This window comes from Ipomoea triloba, chromosome 5 (genome assembly GCF_003576645.1).
Source record: "Ipomoea triloba cultivar NCNSP0323 chromosome 5, ASM357664v1".
Taxonomy (NCBI): domain Eukaryota; kingdom Viridiplantae; phylum Streptophyta; class Magnoliopsida; order Solanales; family Convolvulaceae; genus Ipomoea; species Ipomoea triloba.
The window spans coordinates 22006911-22020527 of record NC_044920.1 but is presented as its reverse complement, the minus strand read 5'-3'; the positions used below and the strand labels follow the sequence as shown (position 1 = coordinate 22020527).

Below are 13617 nucleotides of genomic sequence, written 5' to 3'. Positions count from 1 at the left end.
GACATGAATTCACATTGCAAGGTGGATCTGAATCCACATAATAATTTGTCCCCAAAAATTATATTTCAATTGCTATACCATGGATTGAGATATTTATTGCATTGTGAATTTGGTCAAAAAATTATGAGTCTACAATTAACATTATTTTGTATTTTGTATTTGTTAATAATTTATTTGCATGTAATAGAGTGAGTAGTATTCAAAAAAAAATTGGAGACACATCACATTATAATGACATAAATTATATTAACTACAAGTCTACAAGTAAATAAATAAATAAATTGCACACATATAAGATGATACTTAACCTGTTAAACACCGTTATTTTCCCTTTAAATTTATAATCAAGTGTTAAATTAGGCGTGACTGCGTGAGTAACTGTACCTAGGGGTGGAAATAGGCTAGGCCGAGCCGGGTTTTAGAAAATTAGGCTTGGGCCTGCTATGAAAATCTAAAGCCTGGGCCTGGGCCTTAGCCTGTATGTAGGCTTTTTTTTAGGCTCAAGCCTGAGCCTACAGTTGGCTTGGCCTGGCCTGAAGCCTTTTAAAAGCCTATTTAACATATAGGCCTTTAAAAAGACTTCAAAATAGATCCTAAATAGGCTTTGAGCCTATTTAAATAGGCCTTGAACCTATTTAAGTCCTACATTTTAAAGCCTTTTAAAGTTTACTTATAAAAAATTAACAAAAAATACCTAAGTTCATATTTCTTAATGAATGACAAAATCATAAGTTCATATTTCATAATACAATATCCAACATAAGTTTAATAAGTAAAAGTTCGTAATACAAAATTCAACAATGCATTGTTTACTAATTACTAGTATTACTACAAATCTATAAATCCTGCAATCAATTACTAGTAGGCTTATATTACATTATTATTACTACTTTACTCATTGCTAGTAAACAGTAAACACTAAACGACTAGCAAAATTATTGCTAGTAATTAGTAATACTAATTATTAGCAATTTAGCATAATAGCAATAGTAACTAGTAATATCTAACACTGTTTACTAATTAGTAAGTCGTATTTAGGATTTGGGTATTGGAATTAAGGTTGTAGGTTATATATATATATATATTGGGGTTAAATTATATATATAAAAATATATTAGATATAAAATGTAATATATAATAATTAAATATTAAATATAAATATTATAATATATATATATATAAATAGACTAGGCCTGCGGGCTTGTAGGCTAGACTTTTAAATATAGGCCTAGACCTATTTAACTAAATAGGTTTCTAATTAGGCTTAGACCTGACTTTTTTATTAAATAGGCTAGGCCCTAAGTAGGCCAGGCCGTAGACCCTATGAAGGGGCCTGGCCTATTCCCACCCCTACCCTATGAAGGGGCCTGGCCTATTCCCACCCCCAAGTGTATCTGTAGACTTATTAAAGGAATACACAAAGGAAGAAAGAGCAGGAAGGCTTTTAACCGCCTGCACTCTCAAGATTCACTGCAGTTCTTGGCGAATCTGATTAAGAGAAAGAGAGAGAGAGAGAGACTCGCCGATGGAGAAGCTTCGATGCCAGAGGATCGGCTGCAACGCCTTTTTCACGGAGGATGATAATCCAGAAGGTTCCTGCACTTATCACGATTCGGTTTGTACCTCTCTCTCGCTTCCGTATTTTAACTTCGCCCGCCTCTGAGATGTCTACAATTAGAATTCCTTTTTTGCTTTGCTCTTGTCTACAAGATTTGATCTCAGACACAAAATCGAGTAAATTGAAAAGCTGTTTCTTTAAATCGGAAACTTCATTGCGATTTCGAGTTCAATTCAGTGAAAAGACTTGGAAGAGTGTTGGTTAGGCTTTTAGTGCTTCTAAGTGTTGAGATGCGATTAAGTGATTCGTTATTTTTGCTAAGGATATGTTAAATTCATTTTCTTTCATCAAGATACTCAAGTACAACATTGTAGCCTAATTAAATTTCCCTATAGAAGTTAATTAGTTGGGTACCAAAGTTTGAAAAGTTATACCAGAGAGGAAAACTCTTTTGTTCCCAGTGCATTTGGGTTTCCGGTGGTCATTTTAATCTTGTGATTCAAAGACCCTTCGTGTGTTCTTGTAGTCTTTTTTTATGGTAAAAAGCAATATTGGTTGGGAAAATAACGGGTGGAGACTGGAGAGTGCCTTTTTGGAATAGGAAGATCCCAGACAAATGTAATTGGGTTATGTTGAACTGAAGTGTGTATTCAGGAGTAAGTAGGTCTTTTCGATCTAAATTCTAAATGCTATCAAACTTGAGTTTTCTTATTCAAGTTCTTTTTATGTAGACCCCTGGTAAGGATGAGTAAAACATAGCACACTTGCTATATTCATCCTTCAGCCGTGGGTTCCATGCTTCAAAGGCAGGCAACATGTTGTAGCAAGTATTTAGAGAATTCTTGACTAACCGTACAACTTGAGAAAAAGCATCAAGCTGAAGTTACCTTCTAATACCCTTTTCTGTGCGCGTGTTTGTATTTTTGGTGTAGCATCATTATATGTAGTTTTGATAATTAAAATATGTCATCTGGGTTGCTATCATTGTATCATTTTATTTGTGGGGTGATAATTCACTAATAAGGGGTTGCTTGGAATTCCATTTAGTAGTAGTCTAGTAGATGAATATATGCTTTAATCTATTTGTTTCTTTCTATTCAACCTCCTCCCCCTCTTCCAGATCAAGGAATTTAGCTTCCAAGTGGCAAAATTAGGGCACTTGGTATTATGCAAGAATCTTTTGGATATTCTTCAGACATATACTTACTTGAGCTCTTTTATGCATGTGTATGGTTTGGTTGCTGTCTTGCTGGGCATATACATTTCATCAGGGTGTAAGTTAAATAAACTCAGCTCTTTTATTTTATCTTTCTTTGAGGATGGCATGCTTCTAGGTTCATTCTTATCTAATGTAGAATTTGTATTTCACAGCCCCTATTCCATGACGGGATGAAAGAGTGGAGTTGTTGCAAGAAAAGAAGTCACGATTTCAGTTTGTTTCTAGAAATTCCGGGGTATGGATTTTGCAACCTTATTCCATGTGTGGTTTTACCTATAGTAGGATTTGCATCAGCTTGCCTGATCCCCTATAGTAGTGGAATGTTGAAGGAGTTTTTGATGCCTTTAACCACAAAGTTTTAACACTTTGAAGGATTATTTTTACCACATGAAATCTCAAGATTAAGCTCTCTAGCAGCAAGGCAAGGGTGCCCTTGCTGGCACAGGGACATTCTGGGCTTCCTTCTAATTCTAACCTTCACGGGACTAAGAACAATGCTCCATTAAGGGGTTGTGATCCTGTATATTACAAACACTAGTTGGCAAAATTTTAGTAATTAACCAATTTAAGAGCGATGTTCTCCTTCCTGTTGTGCAGAACAACATAGCTGAAGAAATATAATCTACTTGCATGCACTTACACAAAAGGAGTACAAATAGTGCTTTTGCCTACTCCCATTGTTGCTGAATAGTTAATTGGTAAATTATAGTCTTTGCTTTACATGTCTGAAATAAGAGTATGTTGTATATTTCTCTTATTGATTCACTACACACTGATTACATATATATACATCTAAGGATGGAGACAAATGGGGACACTTTTCCTGAAAAAAATACACTAACTACACCCCTGGAAACACTCCAGGAAACACTCCAGATTTTGCTCCATAATATTTCACAACATGTAACATTTTATTGGCTTTTGTTATGAAGGTGTAAGACAGGGAAACACACAACAGAAAAACCAGTTTTAACAAAGCCAGCTTCTGCTGCTCCAAATAGACCAGTTCCTGCTCCAACTACCACGCCCAGTGCATCATCCAAAGAAAATTGTGCTAGGTGCCGCCAGGGTTTCTTTTGTTCGGATCACGGTATGATTTACATATTTCTAGATTGTATTTTTGGATGACGAGGGAAACCCGACAACCCTTTCGGGTGTAGGTAAACCCTGCCTTATGACCCTAGTTGGCAAAGGACCACAAGGAAGTAAACCAGCCTAGGTTATCCATAGCTGACCGGCTCAAACCAAGGGGCAAGGATTCAAACTTGTGACCTTGTGGTTACAAGTGTGGATGTCTTGCCATCTTGACTAGGATTACCCATTCTAGATTGTATTTTTTTGTATGAATGTTTATGCCACAAACAATTTTTCATGGTTTCTAATGTATCTACTCAAGTGGTTCCAAATTAAAAATGACTGGAGATGCAGTCTGTCAATCCCCTGTGGGGGTAACTATTTCAAAACCTGAATTCTAATGTTACTGACATTCTTAAAGGTTCTCAACCCAAAGAGGTTAATCCAAAATCATCAAATACGGTAGCTTCTACGTCTAATGAAAGCAATCAAGATTTACATGAGAGCCATCCACCTCCTCCAAAGAAGGTAGTTGATATAAACCAGCCTCAAACTTGTAAAAATAAGGGATGTGGCAAGACCTTTACAGAGAAGGAAAATCATGACACTGCTTGCAGTTACCACCCTGGCCCTGCTATATTCCATGATCGGATGAGAGGGGTGAGTCAGTATGTTAAACCTTTCTTCTTTTCCATGTTATCGTTCATGTCATTTGCGTTGTTTATGGTTTGTAATTTTGTGTTTTATAACTTTGCAGTGGAAATGCTGTGATATTCATGTGAAGGAATTTGATGAGTTCATGGCAATACCGCCTTGCACCAAGGGATGGCACAATGCTGATCCAGTGTCGTAATTGGGACGTGCTGGCAAGACGCATCATTTGTGTTGTTCTATCAATTTTGATGTTGCTGTAACGGATTTCTTTTGGTCAAACTTTTTTATGCTTCTACAAGTCTTGAAACTAATTTGGCTGAGTTGGTGTGGCTTCATTTCTTATCAGAACTGCAAACCCAGTCCATATTGTGATTTTGTTGACATTACATTTTAGTTTTTATGTAAGGGGAACTTTGGATGATGGCAATTGGCAAATTGTATGACCCTCAGTCAGGTTTACATTGAGATGACTTCTACATCTTTTGAGTCTTTTTGGTACAGTTTTGTTATCTCAGCAGGGAAGCAGTAAGAGAATAAGCATGATGAAAAGGAGAGATTTCACTGACATTGTGGTGACTTTTTTTACAGAGCTAAATGTAGAAAATAAAGGACTGTATGAGAGGAGGCTAGATAGATAGTCTATAACCTCTACTGATTGAGTAGCACAACTGCGAAAGAGCTGTGTATACTTAGGGAGTGATCACTTCACTTGCCCTAAGGGCATACAAATCTTGAAGACCCAGCTTAGAAGTAAACTTATGGAATTGAGGTGATATAAAAGATTTTTTGGCCTTCTTTGGTAATATAATTTATCAGCCAAGCTAATTGCCAAACACCCTTAGTAAATCCATAAACAAATTGATAAGTTCGTATTGAACATTTTCGTGACAATCAATATTTATGCTTCATTGTCTCATGGAATACATAGTTTTCAGCAATAGCTGGTTTATTATTGCTGAAGGGAGTTGTTGGTTTGGAGGTAATGGCTCTCAAGTTAGCTAACAGGATTTGTAGTTTTGTACTCAGCCTCCAAGGAAGACCTTGAAACTGTTTGTTGCTTCTTGGACTTCTCAAGAAAAATGGACATATTATTTTGTAGACTCGGGTTCAAAATAAACAATTTACATACTGAATGTTTACATGTTCACAATTTACATATTGAATATATATATATATATATGTGCGCGTGCGCCTTTCTACTCCCCCCTTTCTACTCCCCCATCTCTATTCTTGCTTTATGGGTTAAGATATTATTTGGGTTCATGAGTTGAGCTTTACCTCAAGTCGAACATTCAATCACCATGACATATTTTGTTCACAAGAAAATATTTTTTCAGAATATTTTTTCTTCAAATTTGAAGAAAATAGATTTCACCTCCAATTTGAAGACAATGAACTCCTTGCTCACATTTTTTTTTTCATACAAAAAACTGAAAAAGTTATAATATGAATTTCTATATTATCCTCACATAAATCTTTATTATGTAGATGCATTTAAGTATTTATATTAATTATTTACAACAACTTATTTTTCACAAACCAAACAATGAAATTAATATTCAAGTAATTTTTTAGTAGAATTTAAATTCAACTCATTCTCAATTATTTCCCACGAACCAATCAGTTCGTAATAGAAAACTTCCTGTATGTGCAGTGTGATAAATCTATACATTCTTGTACCAGTGTATCTACTTTTCCAGATGGATGTATACAATGGCCATTTTTGCAGAATAAGGCGAAACAAAAATAAAAATAAAAAATTGCAATACTAAAAATTGCTATATACACGCCTTTTGGATGTAATGAACCATGTATCTGAAATGAGAGACTTTCAAGTTTCAAATTTCCCCTCCCCTTTCTTTTCTCCCTCTCAACAGATGCTTGAAACTGTGAGACCGGTTAAATGGTTAGGTGCAACACTTCAATGTCTCATGAACAGACACAATGCCTGGCAACAAGCTAAGGATCTCCATCATTTAATGTCTCGCATAGAGGGAAAAAAGGTACATTTCTTGCTCCTCAGCGAATTCCCAACTTTCTGTCCAACAGAATGTTTCATGTTAAAATGCACTAGTATGCTTTCATTTGATGTTTGAAAAAATACACTGTTTAGAAATTTGAAAAATGATTTTTTAAAAACTAACCTATTTTTTAAAAAATATTTTAATTTTTTAATGTTTGGGTGAAGATATAAAATTGATTTTTTCTGTTTGGTTTAAAGTTAAGAAATTTTATTTATTTTTTTGTTTATTTTTCCTGAAAATGAATATATTATTTTTTATAATAATAATAATAAATAAGTGGTGTGATACATATTAATAATTGGAAACTAGCTTTAAAAGATATGTGAAAATAAAGAATTCAGAAAATGTCTTCCGAAAATCGACAATTTCACTTGGCTTCTTCTTCTTCTTCTTCTTTCTTTTTTTTGTTAACGAGAATGGATATTTTCCTTTTGATTTTATTTTCTTTGAATACCCAACAACGAAAAATCTGAAAAATGACTTCCAAAAGTCATTTTTCAGGGTAATGTATCAGAAAAATGTTTTAGTGCGACCTGTTGACGCTGGGATGGCATACAATCTTGGAAGTAGTCCTCCCTATTCCACTATGGTTTGGTTTCCCACCATATTTCTGCATTTGAGAATAACAGTAAAGAAAATAATTTGATTTTTTAAGTAAGAAAGAATCTTGAAATTGCTGGTATTGCTTGCTTACTGAAGATCCATTTCGGGAGGGATCTGGAGCGTTCTCTTTCATGCCCTAGTTTAAGAAAGCACGCATTAGACATGTTTCAATACACAGAAATCCTCAAATTTCAGTTCTATAAATTCCACCTTTCCAGAAAGACGCAATTTTGGCTGAGATATTGCTGCAGCAGCAGTGTCTGTGTCAGGTACAAGGGACATCTGGGAAATAAAATGAATCATTTTGCTATTGAACTGATTAATAAGTTGCTAAATGAGCAAATACCAATTTTCATCCACAACCACAACTATTGTTTTAGTGCTAAAATTCATCACGCTGATCACCCCTTCATTTTGACATGCTGAAATATGAAATTATTAAAAGTATTTTCGTCCTTTTCAAATTAAGATCCCAATTTGAGCATAAATAAAGAGATTTAAGCTCTAAGATTGATTCCAATTCACAGTTTTTCTCCTAAAATTAAGGTAGGATGAAAAGGAGAATTGCGAATTGGGATCAATCTTAGAGCTTAAATCTCTTTATTCATGCTCAAATTGGGATCTTAAGTTGAAAAAGACGAAAATAACCTTAAAAATTTTAGATTTTGGCATGTTTAAAAAGGAGTGACCGGATGAATTTTGACACTAAAACAACAGTTGTGGATGAAAATTGGTAGGAATTAAACATGTGGATCAAAACTGTCATTTTGCTAATGCTCGTGGGACTAAAATTGGTATTTGCTCGTTGCTAAATCCATCCAAAAGTACAGTTGTTGGCTAGATAGCTGGTAACTCTGGTAAATACATATAAAAGTAATTCCAAGACGATAGAAAAGAATTTGAATTAACTTGATACCTTGTTAAATAATTCTGTTGGAGGATGCTGCAATAGTCTCAAATTATTTGAAGATTGGGATTGCTGCAGGAGAGTGAAACTGTTTAAGGCTATAGATAATAGAACAAGGAGAAAACAAATGAAATAATGCTTTACTCTATGGAGTGTAGTCCCTTCTCTGGTATTTTGACATACAGCATGAGCATGGTGTTCCCCATATGAAAGTTTCTGCAACAGAAAATACATTTTAACACTAGCACTAAAAACAACCACAAGATAGAGAGTGAGAGAGAGATGAATGGTTAAAAAAATGAGTAAATATCAACATTACCCTATTAGATAGGCCAGAGTTGGTCTGGGGTGACCTTTCACTTTTCTCAGGCTTCATTGGACTTGGAGCTTTTGGTCTGAAAGGAAATTGTTGAGTATGTAAGAATAATAAGAAAAGTGAGGTATGGGGGAGACATTTCAGATACTTTGGGGTGCCATTATTATTATTATTTTTGGATGACGAGGAAACCCATAGCCAGACCCGAGTGGTGCCATTATTGTGTAGATGAGAAATGTGGTGCAGTTCTGATAACAATGGAGCATTCTCAAGTGCAGCACACAAGAATGGACATAATTTTCAGATACATTTTGTAGATTGTAGCATAAAGAGTTCTTCTAAACCAGAAGGGGCATTTGTGAAAGTGATGTCAAGCATAACAATGAATTTGAACTTTGGTTCTTTTCATTCAATCATGGAGAGATCAGAGTCAAGTAATCCAACCTTCTGGGGTAAGTGGCTGTGCTTTGTACAACAGAATTAGCAGTATGATGACTTGATAACTGAAAAAGCCAGAAAGAGAAAACAAAAATTGCAGGATCAGAGTAAAATGTATTGACTTCAACAAAATGTGAGTGATGTAAATAAATGAATCTGGTTAAACCTCAAAATATTAAATGTTTAAATATAAAAGCCATCAAAAGGATATAACTTTTTCATTTTAAAGGTATACTTCAACACCAGGGATTCTTATACCAGGAAAGAAGCCCCATACAATAATGCTCACAACAAGAATCATGCAAAATCACATATTCCTGTTGGAATCTCTACATTTTCCATAATGGTGTAAATTGTATTTATCGAAAATCAAACCAAAGCCCTTGAAAATGCATAATATTTGTTAAACAGAAACTTTAGCATTGAAAAGGTGAAAGGGTTTAGAAACAGAACCATGACATTAGTGAACTGGAACTTTCTTCAGAAACATTAATAACTTGGCATAACTAGTAATCATTTAAAAATATTACTTGCATCAAGTTATTATAGTAACCCACATTATCAGGGGAATGTATCGTTGCCCTCTCCATTGTCTTCAAGTGAAACTCCTGAAAAGCACAAGAAGAAAGGACTTGGTATCCCTACTGGAAGCCTGATATTCTATTAATCAAGCATAAGGACAATAAAATTAGAAAGAGTTGCATAATACTCGAAAATTTGGCAATTTCTGTTTGCTCTTCTTAGGTTGGGGCTTCAGACAAGCCTCAGGAATCTATAAAGAGCACAAGAGGGTCTAAAGTAATAATTTTTGCTAATTAGTACATAAAACTGAAATTTTCTTCTGATAATGTTCAAAGAAGTACCAACTTTTTTGTTCAATGGCACTGCTTTAAGGGTATTAGTTTTCTGTTTTTCATGCTCACTTGACTGCAAATCACTCTTGGACCTGAAACTTTTAGGTTAGACAAATGCATGTGGAGTTAATCAGTCCACTAACAATATCCTTTTGCTGGATGGAGGATAAGGACATCAATAATCAGAAAGACCTTATTTACCTCCGGATTTGCGCTCTATGCAGTGTTTTCAGTTCAGGCTGTTTGGGAACAGTGACCTTTAACTTATAGTTAACTAAGTTATTGGAAACAGGAAATCCACCCTGCTACATCAAATTTAAATGCATACATTATTATTATTATTATTGAAAAATTGTCAAAGAGTACTAGGATCATCTTGAAAACACAAAAGACAGCATTTCCGGTATACCTTTTTGGATAATTTGTGTAACATCTGAGCTTGATGCTTCAGATGAGAAACCTGGTCAGCAAGAGGAAAATGATGATTTGGAATACTCATCAAGGGTAGATAACCAAAAGCAAGGTGTATAACACAGACAACAAAAGATGAAGCATAGGACAGTAAAAGATACACAACAAGTTTCCGTATGACTGCAACATATTAACTGATCCAACAGACCTTACACAAGTAACCAGTCTCTAGTTTTTGTCGTTTGGTAGCTAGATTATCGAATCCAGAAGAACTTTGCAGACTTTGCTCATCAGACTTATTGGCTGCCTTCAGTGATCTAGTGAATTCAATAACAACAATGAATGCAAACTATTAATGGTAAATGAAGAGCATAGAGGATTATTTTGAGACTACTTTACAAGTAAAGTTAAAAGAGCTGAGGTAAAAATTACCAGAACAATGAGTACAAACATAAGATGATACTAGTTCTTGGAAACAATTAAAATTGTAAAAAACATATGATAAGGGATGAAAGTGAACCTTTCACCAATGTGAGTAGAATATACTTTCTGAGCATGGTTTAGCTTGGCCAGGTGACTAGCAGTGGGTTTCATTAATGTTGAAATCCTGTGTTTGGATAATTTGGGTGCTGATTTTGATTTTGATTCTGGAGTTTCTTGAGACATGCTACTATCACTTGATGTTCCTGAAGTAGTAAAAAGAAAATAACATGTTAATATGCCTAGATCACTATGTTACCAAAAATAAAACTTCAACTACTACAATAGTTCCAAAAGTAATTTAAAACATTTAAATATTAATTAAGTTGATTTAATCTCTATACTATTAACAAATATGAAAATTAGTTAAAATTGTACATTAAACATACTTATGTAGCTAGTTAAAAAGCCTTTATGTTTAATTTTTAGAGGGAGAGATTTAAAAAAAAAAACCTCTAGTTGTACCTGTCCTCCCCAAACAAGCCCTAACTTTTTGCCATTTTCCTGCTTCATTTCTTTTCTTCAATTTATCCTCCACTTTTCTTAATCCAGAAAATTTGAAAAACAAGAAAATTATAATGGGGTCTAGACCCGTTGGAGTTTGAGAGCGCAACCCGAATGCAGTTTTATACGTTATTTTAAACTTTCTCCCTATAAAATAGGGGAAAAAATCAAGTAAAAATGATAACTGAAATTACTTGAATTTTAAAGTTTTTTTTTTTTTTGAGAATTGAATTTTAAAGTATTAAAAACTACTAATAGATTCAGTATAGTTTAATGGTTCACATTAGTTCCTATTTTTAATTTTTAGTTTTTATCAAAGTTTATTTAATCTAAAAAGTAAATTAAACAAACATGCAAAAAAGTCTTACCTGCTGTCTTCTGTTCTGAAGAAGTGCCACTCCCCCAATTTGTCTTGATAATTAAAGCTGAAGATTCAAAGGTGAGAAAACACACAATCACCTACTATCATTATGAACCATCAAATCAAAATGAACAAAATCATCAAAAGAGGAACTCTGCTGAATCAAAAATCGAAAATTACGCATGCTAAAATAGTAAAATCTCCTCCATTGCAGAAACCAGAGAGCAGAATTTCCTGCTTTCTTCATTCATTCATCATGAGTTCATGGCTCAAAGCAAATGCAAATGATATAGAAAATAAACAAATAATGAAAACAAATTAAAAAATATATATAAGCACGCATATTCAGAGAGAGAGAGAGAGAGAGAGAGAGAGAGAGAAAGATTTAGACGAAATTCTTACGAGAAGGCGGATAATTGCCGGAGGCATGGAACCAAAGCTCGGCTTCTATGATCTCGAAGATCGTCTCGGAGTGGGAGAAATCGAAGAAACGAGCGGCATCAAACTCGTAATCCAAATCAATCTCCGATGGCTTGTGGCATTCATCCTGCTCAACCTCAACGAAATAATCCATATCGTCGTCCATTTTCCTCTCCAAAAAGGTCTCCAAATCCTCAATACTAAACTTACATAAAACCGATAAACGAATAAATCAGAGGTAATGATTAACGTCGCAATGGTTGACCTGAGCTCCCTCACCCCCGCCGGCCGACCCCTGTTGACGTCTCAGGGGCCGCAAGGGTTTAGAATGCGAAACCCCTTAGAAGAGGAGGAAACGAGAGAAGGGGATTTTCCGTGTCGCGATGGCCGGCGAAATTCCCGTATGTTTTAGCGCAACGCGAAACTGCAGAACAGAGCCGTACGACTGATCATCTCTCCTTTATATATATCCATTGAGAAGAAAGAGGGAACAGCGCGGAAATTTGAATATGTGGTGGTCCGCTCTGGCGCTGTAATTACCAAAACACCCCCGTATTTTTGTGTTTTTTCGTTTGTCTTTTCTCAGTTTAACATGCTTTGGTTTGTTTCCATTTGGTATTTTTAAAAACATTTTGCCAACTTAGATTTATGCAACGTATGACACATTTTGTTCAACTGTTATTTCTAAAATCTTAATACACGTGACTGTGAATTTTCTTTACCACTAAAAAAAATAGTGGTTAAGTTGGTTAATATATGGGTGTCGGTTGAATTGGTCGAATTCAACCCCTACTCGATTCGAGACGTGACAATGTGACTTACCATAGAGGGATGTAGTTAAATGGTTAATGTCCATCTACTTATTACTAATTGGTTATGACAACTAGATAACTAAAGAATTCTGTGGACTTGACTTACAGCAGTTACATGATAGGTAATCCATTGAGAAGTAAGCATAGTGCAGATTCAAAATAGAATTATACAAAACATCAAAACAGAATTAATTCTTACTATATTAATTGAATATTTTCATTTCTGTCATTCACATGAATAGTAATTAATCACGAGATAAGTTATAAATATCTAATTATGATTAGTATACTCTGTAATAAAAGTTGATACCATTACCTGTCTTGGTGAATGGATTAGGAATTTAGGATTCTTTAGGAGTGAATAGCACAACAAAAGAATATAATATTACCTTACATAATTATAAATATTTTTTTCTTAATAAAGCTATAAGGCTCATTCATTAAGGATATATTATTTATAACATTTAATTTTAATAATTCTTTAAAAATTAATTTAAGAAAACGTTTACCAAATAAGCAAATCTATACAAATGTTACGTTAATGCAGTAACCCTTTGTGAAATCGAATATATAGTAATATAGATGCAGAAAAAGGAAATCCATAAACAAAATTGGAAGCACAATGGCAATAATGTTGGTTAAATTGATGCTATATATAGACCAACATTTGTTTGTTGCTTCAATTATATATATATATATATATATATATATATATATGAGTTCTCATACGGACAACGCTTCCCGTGCGGTCACTCACCATTAGGTACATCAAAATTCACTACAAAATGTTCGAAAATGCACCATTATGTGTGGTAAGGTGTAGTGCGTTTTTTGGTATGTGGCGCTCTTTGTAGTGCATTTAATTATGGTGCATTTATGAGCACTATATGGTGCATTTATACATATTTTATGGTAAATTCACACCGACTACACCCGAAAAATCACTGTCCGCATTTAAACCTATATATATATATATTCGTAC

The 13617-nt window shown here is 34.4% G+C and overlaps 2 protein-coding genes across 8 annotated transcripts; one reads left to right on the top strand and one right to left on the bottom strand.

The window, feature by feature from the left end:
* The first annotated feature begins 1460 nt into the window (after positions 1-1460).
* LOC116018856 (cysteine and histidine-rich domain-containing protein RAR1) lies at positions 1461-4983 on the top strand. Its single transcript, XM_031258870.1, has 6 exons — positions 1461-1615; positions 2830-2832; positions 2930-3012; positions 3710-3867; positions 4273-4511; positions 4609-4983. The coding sequence occupies exons 1-6, from the start codon at positions 1526-1528 to the stop codon at positions 4702-4704; spliced, it is 669 nt and encodes a 222-aa protein (XP_031114730.1). The 5' UTR covers positions 1461-1525; the 3' UTR covers positions 4705-4983.
* A 1102-nt stretch (positions 4984-6085) lies between these two features.
* On the bottom strand, positions 6086-12230 carry LOC116020745 (protein TPX2-like). Of its 7 annotated transcripts, XM_031261260.1 has the most exons (17): positions 11806-12230; positions 11411-11467; positions 10579-10744; positions 10267-10375; positions 10057-10107; positions 9849-9952; positions 9661-9745; positions 9503-9565; positions 9351-9401; positions 8800-8858; positions 8359-8434; positions 8184-8255; positions 8049-8111; positions 7343-7414; positions 7224-7268; positions 7063-7139; positions 6086-6543 (listed from the first exon to the last, which is right to left on the bottom strand). In XM_031261260.1, exons 1-17 carry the CDS (start codon positions 11987-11989, stop codon positions 6525-6527), a joined length of 1353 nt encoding a protein of 450 aa, XP_031117120.1. In that variant the 5' UTR covers positions 11990-12230; the 3' UTR covers positions 6086-6524. The 7 variants fall into 7 exon arrangements, with proteins under 7 accessions (XP_031117120.1, XP_031117112.1, XP_031117114.1 ...); XM_031261252.1 differs by having other exon boundaries at positions 7063-7268; XM_031261254.1 differs by having other exon boundaries at positions 7063-7268; positions 9661-9739.
* Between the last annotated feature and the right edge of the window lie 1387 nt (positions 12231-13617).